The sequence below is a fragment of the Vulpes lagopus genome, chromosome 5, assembly GCF_018345385.1.
Source record: "Vulpes lagopus strain Blue_001 chromosome 5, ASM1834538v1, whole genome shotgun sequence".
In the NCBI taxonomy this organism is placed as follows: Eukaryota; Metazoa; Chordata; class Mammalia; order Carnivora; family Canidae; genus Vulpes; species Vulpes lagopus.
The window spans coordinates 53,607,786-53,623,255 of NC_054828.1; the positions used below are offsets into that span (position 1 = coordinate 53,607,786).

Consider the following 15,470-nt stretch of genomic DNA (forward strand, 5'->3'; position numbering starts at 1 on the left):
GTCTCCTGTCCTTATAGACCAGTCACACTGGATTGGAGTCTACCCTAGTCATTCCATGTTAACCTCATTACCCCCATCTCCAAATAACAGTCACATTCTGAGGTGGGGGAGGGGCAGGGGTTAGGGTTTCAGCGCATGATGGGGGTTCAGCCCATATCAGGTACCATATTTCTGTGAACACACTGTGAATTAACAAACTTGATTGTAGTTTTGACTCTTCTGCGAGTGGGGCTGTGGCTTTGGGGTGGCTGTGTGTTTCTATATGCCCCATTCCTCTTCCCCTTCCCCATAAAATATTTTTTATTTTATGATACTAAAAATTGCATTGAGTAAGAGGAGCAGTAAAACAACTGGCATATAGAAAGTAGTGCTAAGTTTAAGGAAATAGAGTCAAGTCACTTAAAAAATATTGTACTTTCTCACTGATTTTAGTTATGAGTATTTGCATGTTCACTTTTTGAGTCAAAACAGTCCTGGTAGTTTGTCTTGGCCATTTATCAGTTTCCTATAACTCCTAGTGCTGGAAGTTACCAGAAGGTCTTTTGGCCAAGTCTTCAGCACCAGAGGTCAGGTTACCCTGTCAAGGTCACGGGGCCAGAAAGTACAGAATAAGTGTGGTGCAGATTGCCCAACATTTTGCTCTAGTATCTTCCTGTATTCATGATGTTCCCTTCATATATCAGTTTATATATGGCAGAGTACTGTGGGTTTTTTTGTTTTGTTTTGTTTTGTTTTTTGGAAGATTTTATTTATTTATTTGAAAGAAAGAAAGAGAGAACAGAGAGAGAGAGGGAGAGGGAGAGGGAGAAGCGGGCTCCCCACTGGGCAGGGGGCCCCCATGCAGGTCTCGATCCCAGGACCCAGAGATCGTGACCGGAGCAGAAGGCAAATGCCTTCCTGACTGAGCCCCACAGGGGCCCCGAGTTTAGTACTTTTAAACTGGCTCAAAAAGAACTTCCTATAGAATAGAGAATTAGGTTCTCATGTTTAATGATTTCACAGAAAAAAAAAATAACATTTCTCTCTTCAGGCCTTCATGAAACTGGATTTCAACAAAACTGGCTGTGTGCCTCTTACAGACATAAGAAAATGTTACTGTGCAAAGAAGCATCCTCAAGTCATTTCAGGTAATTATCAGGAGCCAAAATGCATTAGATTTCTAAAATGTCATTAATAAAAGTAATATCCTTAAATCATATTAACTTACAGTGTGGACCTGAGGCCATTAAGGGAGGAAATAAACAATTATTTTTAAAACCAGAAACATAAGAGCCATTGATCTTCTTCATTTAAAAATTCCTAGGTCTATTGTCTGTGTTTATTTTTTTTCTTTGATGTTTATAAAATGAGATGGAACTTTTACTTTGTACAGAGGAGATTATGAGGAATTTGAGTTAGAACAGAGTAGATTTAGAGGACGGACGATTACACGTGCAAGTTCTCTGAGTTACCCATGTGGCCGTTCTGTTTTCCACTTTCAGTGCAAGTATTCCAAAACTTACGTGAGGTAGTCAGCGCTGTGTTAGGAGCTCGGCTTTGCATCAGGTGCTCTGCCCAAGTGTAGGTGATTGCAAGTGTCCTGAGCACTGATAGGGTAGGCTGGTGGTCAGTAGCAAGGCGAGCAAATGATGTTCGGCTCAGCACAGTTTCAGTGTACAATGGGTTTATCAGATGTAACTTTGTCACGAGTCAGGGAAGAGCTGTGATTTTAGGGATTCATTCTCTACTATATTTCTTCTGACTTTAATTTTTACGTAATTGATTTGTAAATTTTCAGTATAAGGAAAGCACTTGGCCATGGTAACTCTCCTCTTTTCATTACACTTTCCTTCATAGAGGTAGCAGACATTATCATTTAACCATTTCAGTCCTTACTCTATGAATTTTCATAGTTGTGTCTGTACTATAAATATCTACTACTTCTTGAAGTGTTTTTTTTTTTTTTTCTAACGTGACAGGTACAAAGAACACACTGCTATGTAGTTTACTTTTTACACTCAAAAATACATTTTGGAGCTCTTACCATATTAATAATCCACAATGAGTGACCTTATTTTTATCTGCTACGTTTATTCTTTTTAAAAATCAATACACTGCAGTTTACCTAGCTAGTCTCCTACTGGCAGACTTTTAATTTCTAAGCAGTGAAGCAATGAACATGCTTATTTGTGACTCCTTAAGCTCATTGTCTGCTGTTTCCTATGCAGGAGGGGTAGTTTCAATACCTACAATGTCTACATTTTGAATTTTAATTGATACTTCCAAATTGCATTGTAAAATGACTAAGCCAGATTATATTGCCATTAGTTGGAGAATTTATTTCTCTATCATGCCAACACCATAGAATATTGCCAATCCAGTAGACTATAAAGAATGATTATTTGCATTTCCCTGGTTATTTGGAAGGTTAAACATATGTTTGTATATTTTTTGAACATTTTTAATTTATATTTTATGAAGTTTTTTCTAATTTATGATTTTAATCATATACTGTTAAATATTATAGAATACTATTGTTCTAGAATTTTCCTTTAATATTTTTATTATTAAAAGAAGATATACTATAATTACTTCAGTTTATTATCATCATTAACCCTTATAAGTGGTTTATTTATTACTTTTAATTATGAAGTGAAAAAACTAACAGTTTGTTATGAAGATTAAAGCTAATCATCACTGGCTTCCCAATTTCTAATAATCTATTTCAGGTCTGAATAATTTGCTTATCAGTGTCTTTAAATGAACTGCAGTTGCCATAAGAAAATTTCTAGCATTATTTAATTGGATTTAGCATATCTTTTCCTTTAAACCTATGTCATTCTAGTCTTGCTAAATATAGGAACAAGATGGTTTACTTATTTCAAAATTAGGTGATTTCAACACCCCTATGTTGTTCTTCTCTTTAATCTTTTTTTCCCCACTCTAATAATCTTAATTAAATTGCTAAAGTAGCTTTAGTTTTGCTAGATGTCATTGAATTGTTGGTGAGGGTTTTGTTCTTGTTGGAGAAGCCTTCATTAGCTTGAGAAATTCCATACCTCATCTTCACATTCACATTAAGGAAGAGAAGCTAGCAGACATAAACACTCTGAAAAAGAGGAACACCAATTACAGTTTTTTAAAATTTAAAAATTATTATTATCTATCATTACAAGTTATAATCTATTCACATACCCACCTCTGGAATATAGATTATTTATAATTTTTAAAAAAGATTTATTTACTTATTTATTTATTTATTTGAGAAGGAGAGTGAGTGTGTATGTGAGCAGGGGGTGGGGCCGATGGAGAGGGAGGGAGGGAGGGAGAGAAGCAGACTTCCCACGGAGCACAGAGCCCAATGCAAGGCTTGATCTTACGACCCTGAGCCTGTGACCTGAGCTGAAATCTAGACTTGGACGCTCAACCGACTAAACCACCTAGGTGTCCCTAGATTATTTACAATTAATTTCAAATTAAGGCTTTTGTTGTATAATTTAACTGTAGGAAATACTTTTTTACTTAAATAATTTATTAGAAAAGTATTTTCAGCTTTAATAGGAATGAGATATCTCAAATGTATTTCTGTGTAGATATTAGAAATTTAACATTGTTTATTAAACACTTCATGGTATCTAAGAGGAGAGAAAGAAAGGTTAGTTACAAATGGTAAAAGATATGTATTTCTTGGGTGGGGATACAGAGGAGGTCTAAAATTCTTGAGCATTTGAAACACAAATTTAAATTAAAAATGTTTTCATTACAAAAATAATGTTAAAACTCATTTGTTCAAAAGTATGGATGGTAAAGAGAGGAGGAGATCTCTTCTGCCAACAGGTCTATATTTTTATATAGATCAGATCTTGATTAATTTTAATCCTTGACTAACACTCAATAACAAATCTACTCTATTGTTCTATTTTACTATTTCTGCAGAACGTTAAGTAGTCAGTCCTTGTTTATTCAGTCTTTTTTTATACATAGAATCATCACTTATTCTCTATTTTTGTATGCATGTTTTAAAAGACAGCAAACATCTTGTTGTCTGAAGCGTTTTTTAGTTTGAAAGGCACTTTACAATGAGTTGTTTTTTTTTTTAAGATTTTATTTATTCATGAGAGACTCAGAGAGAGAGGCAGAGACACAGGCAGAGGGAGAAGCAGGCCCCACGCAGGGAGCCCGATGCGGGACTGGATCCCGGGACCCTGGGGTCATGCCCTGGGCCAAAGGCAGGTGCTCACCCGCTGAGCCCCCAGGGATCCCCGTACAATGAGTTATTATCTAAGTCCAGGAGAGAACCTCTGGTTTTTGGAAAAGATCCAACTCTTATCCTGTTTTTGCCCATCCCATTAGACTATTAAGGTGGTATTCCCAATTTAAGTTTGTTATTTCAAAATGCAACATGACTTCAAAATGATTTAGAGGGTCATTTAAATTTTTCTTACCCTCTTTTGCCTTTATATATGTGTCTCTACTTTCTTTGAGTATCATCTATCATATTCTGTAGCTTCCTTTCATCTTTTAATTCCTTTTAACAAAACCTTAATGAGAGTCTTTTCCTGTTCTGTGCTAGGATCCTGGGAGTAGATCTGTGTGAGGAGGGTCGCACCTGAGATTGTTCCTTCCCTTTAACTGATCAAATATAATCCAAGCTACCTAAATAGCTTATTGTTCTCTTTCTGAATTAAAAAAAAAATCAAATGAGGGGGCCCCTGGGTGACTTAGTCAGTTAGGCATCTGCTTTCGGTTGAGTCACTATCCTGGGGTCCTGGGAGGGACCCACATCAGGCTCCGGCTCCCCTGCTTCTCTCCCTCCCCCTGCTTTTGCACGCTCTCTCTCTCTGTCAAATAAAAATCTTTAAAAAAATCAAATGAATTAAAAGACTGAATCAGATATTTTATGTTCCCTCTTTCTTTTTTATAACTTTATAGTATTTTAATTAAATTTAAGCAGCTGTGAGAGGGCAATTCTAGGGATATAAACATTCCAGGTTTATTTATTTATTTATTTATTTATTTATTTATTTATTTATTTATTTATTTATATCAACAAAAGCTTTTTAACGAAGCACCATGGTGCTAAAATTTCCAGGTTTAATATATTTTTCCTGATTTACTAAAATCGACCTGCTTCTCCTAAGTTAAACTCTGCAGAGTATTCTTTTTAGGAGTGGTTTTCAGTCCCAATCCGTGGATGGAGACTGCAGCGTCCGTCATCTCAGGGATACGCAGGGTTAGGAATCATTGTCAAAGGAATGGTTTTCTTAGATTTCATTTATTATTTATTTACTTACTTAATTGAAATTGAAGTTAGTTAACATATAGCATTAGTTTCAGGACAGATCACTGACTCCTGAGTTGCGTACAACACCCAAGGCACCATCATGTGGCTCCTTCAGCTGGTCACCCAGTCACCCCCCACTTCCCTCCAAGAAACCCTCATTTTGAGTCTCTTATGGGTTGCCTCCCTCTCTGTTTTCATCTTATTTTACTTTTCTTTTCCTTCCCCTACATTCATCTGTTTTGTTTCTTAAATTCCACATAATGAATGAAGTCATAGGATGTTTGTCTTTCTCTGACTTAGTTTGCTTAGTAGTCATGTTCTCTCTTTAAATAATGAACTGAAGAATTATAATTATTTTTTACATATGTGACTCTCAGTAGCATCTTCTTATAGAATGAAATTAATCATATTTAGTATAACCTAGTGAAAATAGCCTACTTAATGTTACAGATTAAAATAGAATGATTTAATCCAGTGACAATTCTTCTGGCAAAGATTTTCATAGGCCTCTGAATCCTGTTCACAGTAATATTTTCTAGCTTCAGTTATGAGTAACTGATCCATAAAATAAGTAATGCCTGAATGTAGATAGGGATGTTTTTTCACACGTTACATTACTGCGTTAATAGCCTATAAATATTTGAAATTATTTGTTTTCTTCTTTCCTCATTTCTAATGGGAATAAAGCCGAGTCCTCTAAAACATTAAGAAATATAAGAATATCTACAGTAGTGACTGTTGTTTTGCTTATATGTATAGGACACATCTGGTCAGAAGCTTAAAAGATGCCTCAAATGTGTGTAAAAGTCATCACCATTAAATTCTGATTAGTGCAAGAAAATGTTTAAATAAATTAGAGCATAGTTTGACATAAGATTTGAAATGGTTGAAAAGATTCCATAAGGTGATTTAGTATTTCTTTATTGTCATCAGTCATTTTACTGGTATTTTAAGGAGATTGTTTCACAGTCGGTACTATCTTACAGGCCATTCCACAGAGGAAGAAATCAAATTATCTTTCCTAGAAACATTAAAAGGTGCCTGCAGCAAGTCTGATGAAGTGTCCTATGGTGAATTTGAGGATTACTATGAAGGTCTAAGTATAGGGATAGTAAATGATGAAGATTTTGTTAATATCGTACGTACTCCGTGGGGGATTTAGTTTTTTCAAAATGAGTGTGTCTTCAGCACTAAGCATTTTAAAGGAGCGATGAATTGAATGTAAAATAAGGTCAAACCCTGGAATATATTTTTCTAGGACTTCTTTTTTCGTTTGTTTTTTGTTTTTCTCAAAAAGGTTGAGTCTGGAAAGAGAAATCAGAGAGAGATAAAGAAGGGGGAATGTGTATGTGCAGGTGCATGTCTGAGTGCTTCCTGTCTAAGTTTGTAAAGCTCTATCTTGAGGATTTATTATTTATCTTGAATATATTTTAAAGGTCATTTTTAAAATTAGCCTTTGTAGGAAAGTTACATCTGTATTAAACTATATGAAAGCTTCTATAAAGTAAGCAAGTCACTTGTCCATTGTTTTTTTGCTACTCATTCCCCCAAAATAGGATTGCCACCATTCTCAATTTAATGAACTGGAATTGGGCCCAAAACCTGTAAGACTTCCAATAGTTCAGCTTGTTTCAAACACATGAAAATGTTAGAGGAATTAAAGGACACGCAAGAGCAATTTTCCATGCAGTGTAGATGTTTTCTGTAATATAAATATTTAGAATGATGGAGGCTTACACCTAAAATGCTACTTAGACACTGACTTATCTTGTAGATTCTCCTAAATCATGTGCTGTTGTTTGTCCAATAGAGCACAATGTAATTTTTCAAGTGATCAGCTCTGTTTGTTCTTTTATTCTATTTTTAACTGCAGTCCTTATTACCTACACAGAATTACTGTTTAGCTAGAAATGATATGAAATGTGAGGGGAAATATTTTCTTACATTTTTATTTTTATTTTTATTTTTTCTTAATTTTTAAATAGAGATCTCAAAAAGTGCTTTATCATATATATGGACTAAGGAATAATTTAGTAATTCTTAATAAAATGTAAAAGGTTTGTTTCCTAAAATGAACATACGTTATTCTAAACATCTCTTTTTGTTATACTAAGTAACTAAAACATTTCCTTCTAAATAGATATTATTTAGTGGTTAGATGTAATCATCCTTTCTAAATTCTTCTTCACTTCTCCTCACTTCTCCTTGGAAATATGGAGAAAAGAGATAACTTTCCAGAGTTGTTTCCAAGTTCATAATTTTAAATGTTATATATTAAGATAACATAAATTAGAAAGGAATGGCGTTGAGCAAAATAAATTGTTAAAAAATGAAAATATATACTTTGTAGAATGTGACTTTGGCATATAATTTTATTCATCAATACCGTTAGCAACATCAGATATAGGATATGTGTGAACACAATAAATTCAAAGTAGTACTTTTTCAAGATTTGAGTAGATACTAAAACTCACTATTAAAGTATCAGAAAGAACATGTTACGAACACTGTAGTGCTATTTTTGCTAGCTAAATTCTTTATTGCTTGGAGTTTTGTTTTTCCAATTAGGATATGGTAATTAAAACAATATGCTGGAAGACATTTTGGCAGAAATAAATCTGTAATACCATTTTTGGATCACATTCTTTTTCTTGGAAAAAATTATCCAGTGATAGTCATTTTAAAGCTTACAAATTGTACTCATATTGAAATGACTTAATTCTGTGGGTGCTCGATAGGTATGTACTATTTTTCATTGATAAGTTTTTATTTATTCATAACAAATCTGTTCTTATGTTGTTAAGTCCTATTTTCTTGTGAATATAATCAGAAAATGTATAGGCTGTCATACTGTGAAAAAAGGGAAGATTCTTCTGGGAGTTAACATGTTGATGTCACAGCATACTCTTAAATAAGCCTCCATCCTCTTAATATAAATATTCATATGTGTTTGCAAAAAGTTCTCTATTTAGGAGTTTAGGAATAGTTAATTTCTTATTATTTTATGCTGCTATTTCAATGTAGAGTTAGAAAATACATATTCAATATGTTATTTGTGTATTTTATTAAATTAAAATTGGTGGCACAATAAATCATTCTGCATTTGCCTTATTGTCTGCATTCTTTGATTTTGGTATAATAAAATGTATTATTTAGTATTCAGTTTAATAGAAGAGCATTTAATTATGTAGTTACATTTTCAAACAACCACAATATAATAACTGACTTTTGAAAAAAAAACCTGACTTTTGAAATTCTATGCATAACAATCTTCAAGAGTCTAAAATATCTTGATTAACTTTAAAATATTAAATATGAAATTATATGTTTTATTGATGTTACATGAATTTTGTAGTTAAGTATATTTCATCATTGTCTAGATCTTTAAAAGTTCTTTATTTGTGGAATAGAATTGCAAGCAGGCTCCATGCAGGGAGCCCGACATGGGACTCGATCCTGGGACTCCAGGATTGCGCCCTGGGCCAAAGGCAGGCGCCAAACCGCTGAGCCACCCAGGGATCCCCTAGTGTCTCAATTCTTATAAAATAATGTTTTACAGAATTTTTTTGAAAACTCACATGTTATTAGAAGGGATACTGTTTAGGAATTTTGAGCTACATTTTAATTAAGAAAGAATATACATTTTAAAATATACATTTTAATGATGGAGCAACTAGAGCATAATATAGATAATATAGCTTACTGTTGACCAGAACCCTTATCAATAACATAGTCGACTAACACGTATTTTCTATGTTACATACTGCATTCTTAAAGTAAGCTAGAGGAAAGAGAATGTTATTAAAATCATTTTCAGTACTGTGTTTATAAAAAAAAAAAAAAAAGATTTCCAGTGTAGGTGGACCTGCACAGATCAAACCCACATTGCTCAGGGGTCAGCTGTATTTACTGTGCAGCATATTCCATGCAATTTCCAAGGCTCTCAGATAGTCTGGATTTTTCTCACACTCTGTATATTCACTTTGTCTCAGGGCCTTTGGTTTCTTACTTCTGAATCCATCCCTTCACTGTTCTCAATGCCTGTTCCTTTGCCCAAGCACTTACCAGCTTTTGCGTGTACTCTCCCCGTATCAGCTCTGCCCCCATCCTGCTTTAACCCACCCTACACATTGCTACTAGAATGATCTTTCTAGAATGTCCTTCCATGATCTCAGTCCTGTCTTGGCATCCCATACCTTTAAGAAAAGTTCAAACTCCTCACCCAACCAACCTCGTAAAAGCTCACCTCCCTCCCCAGTTCACACCCCTAGTTCACGACTGTTGTAACAGGTATAAAGGAGACACTGGATGGAAGGACTTTTTGAGTCATCTCAGGGAGGCAGTAATAATTCATCCTTCCAAAACCACAGGATTTGTTAAGGTATTATTGAGATGGCATTTCAAGTGTTCTGTAAAAAAAAGCTGAAACAGTAAAAATTTTGGAGGTTTGATCATATAGTTATAAACATATATTAGTGGATACACATTTTCAGATTTCATCAGTAACCTGTGTTAGCTTATTTGTGTAGCTTTTGGATATCTAAGCAAGGCAAAGTTATTTGGAAAGATTTGAATAAAAAATACCTATCTGGTGACTAATTTTATGCAAGGAGAAAACAATCATGGTCTCTGTTGTGTGTTGAGTATTCTTTTCATCAAGTTAGGATGAGATTTCTGAGCTATGGCTGAATAAGTTTAGATATAAATGAAAAGAGTCTTACCTTTACAACTGTATGTTGAGGTTCCTGGGAATTTCAGATGGTGAGAAGGCCAGTGTGGAACAGGTGACTGCAATTCAAGGAAATCACTGTTGCCTCAGAAAGTAGCAAACTTATCTAGTCGTCGAGGAGATTCGTATAGGAGAACCCTGATTAATCCCAAATGGCAATCGTAAGAACCATTCCTTTATTTATTTTTAAAGATTTTATTTATTTATTTGAGAGAGAGAGCGAGCAGCAGAGGGAGAAGCAGACTCCCCACCGAGCTGGGAGCCCAACGCAGGGCTCAGTCCCAGGGCCCGAGGACTGTGACCCAAGCCGAAGGCAGACACTTTGCTGACGGAGGCACCCAGGCACCCCAAGAACCATTCTTTTAGAGAGAGGTCAGTTCTCTTCCTTCATCAGAGCCCATGCAGGAAAATCAAGTTCTTATATTAGAGCTACCAGGTCTTTCCCTTCAAAGCATGTAGCAAGGTGACAGGTTGCAAGAGCAATCAGTAAGAAAATTTGTAACTGGAATTAATGGGAAGAGAATCCCGGTGGAAGACTACTTTCAGACCCGAGATGTAAGGCCGCGTTCCTAGCACCTTCGGTGTGTATACTAAGACTGTCCGTTGCCTCGAGTCCATAAGAAATTGTGTTTCCCAAGGGTGACCGGAGCAGTGTGTCATCTCATAACGTACTCTCACCTGGCAAACTTGACCTCCCATCAAGGGGCAAGGTGTGTGTCTTCTCCGGGTGACCCTAGTGCCTGGATTGTAACGACACCTTGTGGCTGCAGCAATGGCCTGTGGCTTCTCAGACTAGGCAAGAACAAGCCACACTGTCATCACTGCTTGTGGCAAGACTTGAGCCGTGACTGAGAAGGCAGAGCCTGTGAGACTGCCAGACCCGGGGTCCGCGCAGGGTGCCCTGGGCAACGCCAGGTGAGCTCTGGGCGGACAGCTGGGTGTGGCTGTCCGCCGCGTGGGGCAGTCATCTTGAGTGATTCCAGCCCCAGCTAACATCTCACCATATTCACATGATGGACTCCATGTGGGAACCACCCAGTTGCGCTTTTATACACACACACACACACACACACACACAGACACACACACACACACATATATATATATATATATATATATATATATATTTTAAATTTCAGGTTAATTGAGGTTTAATTGACCCATAACTTTGTGAGCAAAGTAAAATGGTTGCTTTAGGCTGCTAAGTTTTGGGGTTATTTTTTAATATAAATATGGTGAGTATAGCAAATCCTTAATTAGGATTTGAATAAAGCAAGGATATTAAAAATGTTTTGTCAAATACTCAGGAGATTTAGTAAACATGGCCCACAGCTTATAAGATTCTTTAGAGACATTAAAGGTAGGAGGCACAAGAAGTCTGCATGATCTCAGTTGGGTGGAAGGAAGTGATGTGATGGAATGAGTGCTACACAGAATCCAAAAATTATACTTAATTAAAGATAAGTGAAGTTGAACTGTCATATAAAGTCAGAGCTCTGCAGGACATTTATTTTACCCTCTTGCAACAGTTACTCATGATATTGTATCAGTTCAGGCAATCGGTTTATTTATCACCATCTTAGATGAAATATCCTATAATTTTCTTGTTGAAAAAAATTCATTCATTCTGTTTCCCCAAGGACTCTAATAAATAATAGATAAGAGATAATCTGTAGAGATGATCATTTATGTTTGGTCCTATTGCTGTAAGAACCAGAAGAGAATCCATGATCCCTCTGGCCTCATTCCAAAAGGGCAGGCCTGCTTTTATTTTGACCTTCCCAGGGTTGGAAGCAGAGGCGCCAGTGTGAACCTCCCGCACCCTTGAGGGGTGTGTGCGTGCGTGAGGGAGTTGAGGTGGATCCTAATGGGTGTAGGTCACCCGAAGTGGAAAAGGGAACTTTTGAGAGTTTCTACTGAGACGGAGGAGAAAGCAGTTTTCTGAGGCCCCAAGGGTCGAGTAGAATGAAACACGCTTTCTGTTCTCAGGAAGCCTCATGGGTCTCAGGAGGTGCAGCTGAAGAAGTCAGCACCTGCTAAGGAGGCGAAGTGATGGGCGCCCCATAAACCATGGTGCTGGAGGGGGGTGTGCCTAAGGTGTGTCTGTGCCTGTGCCACTGAGCGAGGGGAGGGGCGGGGGTGCAGTCGGGGCAGCCGTCTGGGAGCGGCCCCAGGATGGGGGTGGGGTGTGGGGTGTGGGGTGTGGTGTGGTGGGGGGAGGGTGCCATCGGGGTGAGGCCCCAGTACTGGGGCGGGGGGGGGAAGAGGGTGGGAGCCGTCGGGGTGAGGCCCCAGGATGGGGGTGGGGGGACGGTGCCATAGGGGTGCAGCCTCACGGAGCGGCCCCAGGCGGGGCAGGCCCAGGACAGGGGTGGAGATGACCCGGGGCCTCTCCCACTGCGGCCTCCCCGTGGACCTCGGTGTCGTTCCGGGGCACTGTTGCACTTCTGAAGGTCGTGAACAGTGCAAAGCACACTGCAGGCTTCACGCGCCATCGCGGGAGCGCCGGGTCCCGTGTGGAGTCACTGCACCGCCAGCGGGCAGACAGCCTTGTGGTCGACGTCGCTCCGCTCTCGTGAGCGGTTCAGTCCCAGGCTGTGCGTCTGGCGCGTAAACACTCAGCACATAATTGTTGCCTGGTGTAACTAGAGCTGTATCCCCTCGGCCTCCGGGTACATCTGGGCCGGGACCAAATCCAATGTCTTCTGTGTCCATATTTTCCCTTTCTGTGCTGTCACATTTATGATCGGTGCAGGAAGAACTGACATTTGTTAAAGTGTGAGCTTGTTCCAAGAATTACTGGAGTCATGAAAATCCACGTCCAGTGCTTTCCTCGCCCGTTTGTGTCTTACGCCGTTCAAGATCCATTTACTTATTTTCGGGGCAGGGAGTGGACACGAGTGGGCCGGGGGGGGCGGTTTCCACGGACGCCATGAGGTCGCAGCTCCGAGGTCACAGCCTTCAGGTCGCAGCCCCACGTTGCAGCCCTGACGTCGCAGCCCCGAGGTCGCATCCCCGAGCACAGACCCTGCTGACCCGGCGGGCCCCGAGCCGCACGTCGCCGGCGAAGGGTCCGGGCTGCATGCGTGGCGGCCGCGACAAGGCGGGCGGTGTGGAACGGAACGGGGGCCGCCCCCAAGGGCAAGGGCCGGGCTCCAGGGGTCGCCCTGGGGGCGCGGGCCGGGTGGTTAAGACGGAAGGACGTCGGGGTCAGCAATGCCAGCATCACCCAGGCAGCCTGCGCGGGAACCTTCATCCTCGCCGCGGGGTGTGGGTTCGGGCCTGGGATGTGCCCCCGCAAGGCCCTGAGGTCATCCAGCCGCGCCCGTGTCGGGGCACCGCTCTGACAGACCCTGAAGGGACGCGCGGTTTTGGGGGAGAAATCTGCCGCTGGGAAACGGGGGACCTGCCGCCGTCTCCGCCTCGCTCCTATTTTTTTTTTTTTTTTTTTTTTGCCTCGCTCCTATTTTTACACGAAGCTGTCGCGCTTCCCGTTTCCGAAACGCAAGGAGGAGTGGGCCTCGGCGAGCCCTACGCTGGGCCGGAACCGGAAGCTCGGCCGGAACCGGAAACTTGGCCGGAAGCGTGAGGCTGGCGACTGGTCTCCTCAGCTAACAGCCGGCGGCCTTAGCTTGGGGCGTCGTCGGCCGGAGGTCCAAGCGCGGTGCCCGCGAGCCCCTCAAGTCCTCCTGCTCTGGGAAAGCTGAGGGTCGGGGACATGTGCTCTTTTATTTTGTTTATTTATATTTTTTAAATTTAAGATTTTATGTGTTGATTCCTGAGACACGCAGAGAGAGGCCGAGACACAGGCCCCACGCAGGGAGTCCGCCGCGGGCCTCGATCCCGGGACCCGGGGTCACGCGCTGGGCCGCAGGTGACGCTCCGCCGCGGAGCCCCCGGGGGCGCGGTAGAAACGAGCTTTTGTCCATGTGGGTCAATGTGGATGAGCCACCCGGGGAGGAGGGATGCAGGGTTTGCGGGAAGAACCCGTCTCGGGGTCAGGTATGAAGCAGAGGCTGAGGTCGGCGGATGGCGAGAGGGGAGCCAGGGCGGCGGGGTCGCGGGCAGCCGCAGGGCAGGTGAGGGGCCTGTAGGGCCGCGGCAGACACGGCGACGGACACCGTGATGGACACCACAATGGACACGGCGACGGACACCACAATGGACACGGCGACGGACACCACGACGGCCATGGCGGCCACTGCGGGCGCGGGTCAGAGCTGGGCTTCCCCACCGTGGGGCCGGGCTGGCAGGTGCTGCAGCTGATGGCGTCGGGAGGAAGGCCTTGTAGTGGGAAGGATGGTGAGTTCCAAGACGGACCGCAGGTGGTTCGTGGGCCCCGCGGGGGCAGGGTGGCGCGAGCCAGCAGAGGACTGAGAACTGGCCCAAGATGTCTGCCAAACAGGACGCGGGGGCTGGAGCAGTCTCGGGGCGGGCGCCCTGGGAGAGGCCTTCAGTGCTCGGGAGCAGACGGCGAGGCGGGCGGCCTCTGAGGAGTTCAGAATCAGGATGCGATTTTTTTTTTTTTTTAATTTATGTGCACACTGAAATCTCCTAGAATTGTAGAAGTATGGCAGGAAAAGACGCGGGGCCACGTCAGAAAGTCTGCACTGAAGGAGCGTGAGGTGAGATAAACAGATTTCATAGGCCGATGTAAAAGGAAAGATTAGGAGGCAGGATTAGGAGGCTCGGGGAGCGTCAGCCCCACCATCCCTTAGGGTGCACACGTTCCCGTGGGCGTGAGGAAGGAAGAGCCTCCAGGAGCAAGCTGGTGGGGACACCGGAGGGTGTGGGGTCATGGCCTGTCTTCCATAGCATCAACCTCTGACCTCCGGAAGGTGGCAGGCAGGTGCATGCGTCCTGGGGTCACACGAACTCAGACGACGGAAGTTGGATGAGAGGTCTCCATGCATGTCAGCGGTGACATGGCCAAGGTGGGAGAGGGCTGACACTCTCCACCACTGCTGGGGCTGGTCCTCGGGGCCCTGGGAGACCGCCTGCCCCCGTCCTCATGTGCCACCGTGAGGGAGAGCTCACACTCAGCCCCGCTTTATTTTTTTTATTTTATTTTTTTTAATAAATTAATTTTTATTGGTGTTCAATTTACCAACATACAGAATAACACCCAGTGCTCATCCCGTCAAGTGTCCCCCTCAGTGCTCGTCACCCATTCACCCCCATCCCCCGCCCTCCTCCCCTTCCACCACCCCTAGTTCATTTCCCAGAGTTAAGAGTCTTTATGTTCTGTCTCCCTTCCTGATATTTCCCACACATTTCTTCTCCCTTCCCTTATATTCCCTTTCACTATTATTTATATTCCCCAAATGAATGAGAACATACACTGTTTGTCCTTCTCCGATTGACTTACTTCACTCAGTATAATACCCTCCAGTTCCATCCACGTTGAAGCAAATGGTGGGTATTTGTCGTTTCTAATGTCAGCCCCGCTTTAATACAGCATTCTCAACTTCCAAAATG

At 41.6% G+C, this 15,470-nt stretch overlaps 1 protein-coding gene across 3 annotated transcripts in view; it reads left to right on the forward strand.

Annotated features, from left to right (window-relative positions):
- Positions 1 to 7,426, forward strand: part of CAPS2 (calcyphosine 2) — an 87,932-nt gene extending 80,506 nt beyond the window's left edge. For all 3 annotated transcript variants that reach the window (XM_041755323.1, XM_041755322.1, XM_041755324.1), the window contains 2 exons: positions 1,031 to 1,127; positions 6,250 to 7,426. In XM_041755323.1, the coding sequence (XP_041611257.1) occupies positions 1,031 to 1,127; positions 6,250 to 6,425 (273 nt within the window). In that variant the 3' untranslated portion in view covers positions 6,426 to 7,426. The remainder of the gene's footprint in view (positions 1 to 1,030; positions 1,128 to 6,249) is intronic.
- The last annotated feature ends 8,044 nt before the right edge of the window (positions 7,427 to 15,470 follow it).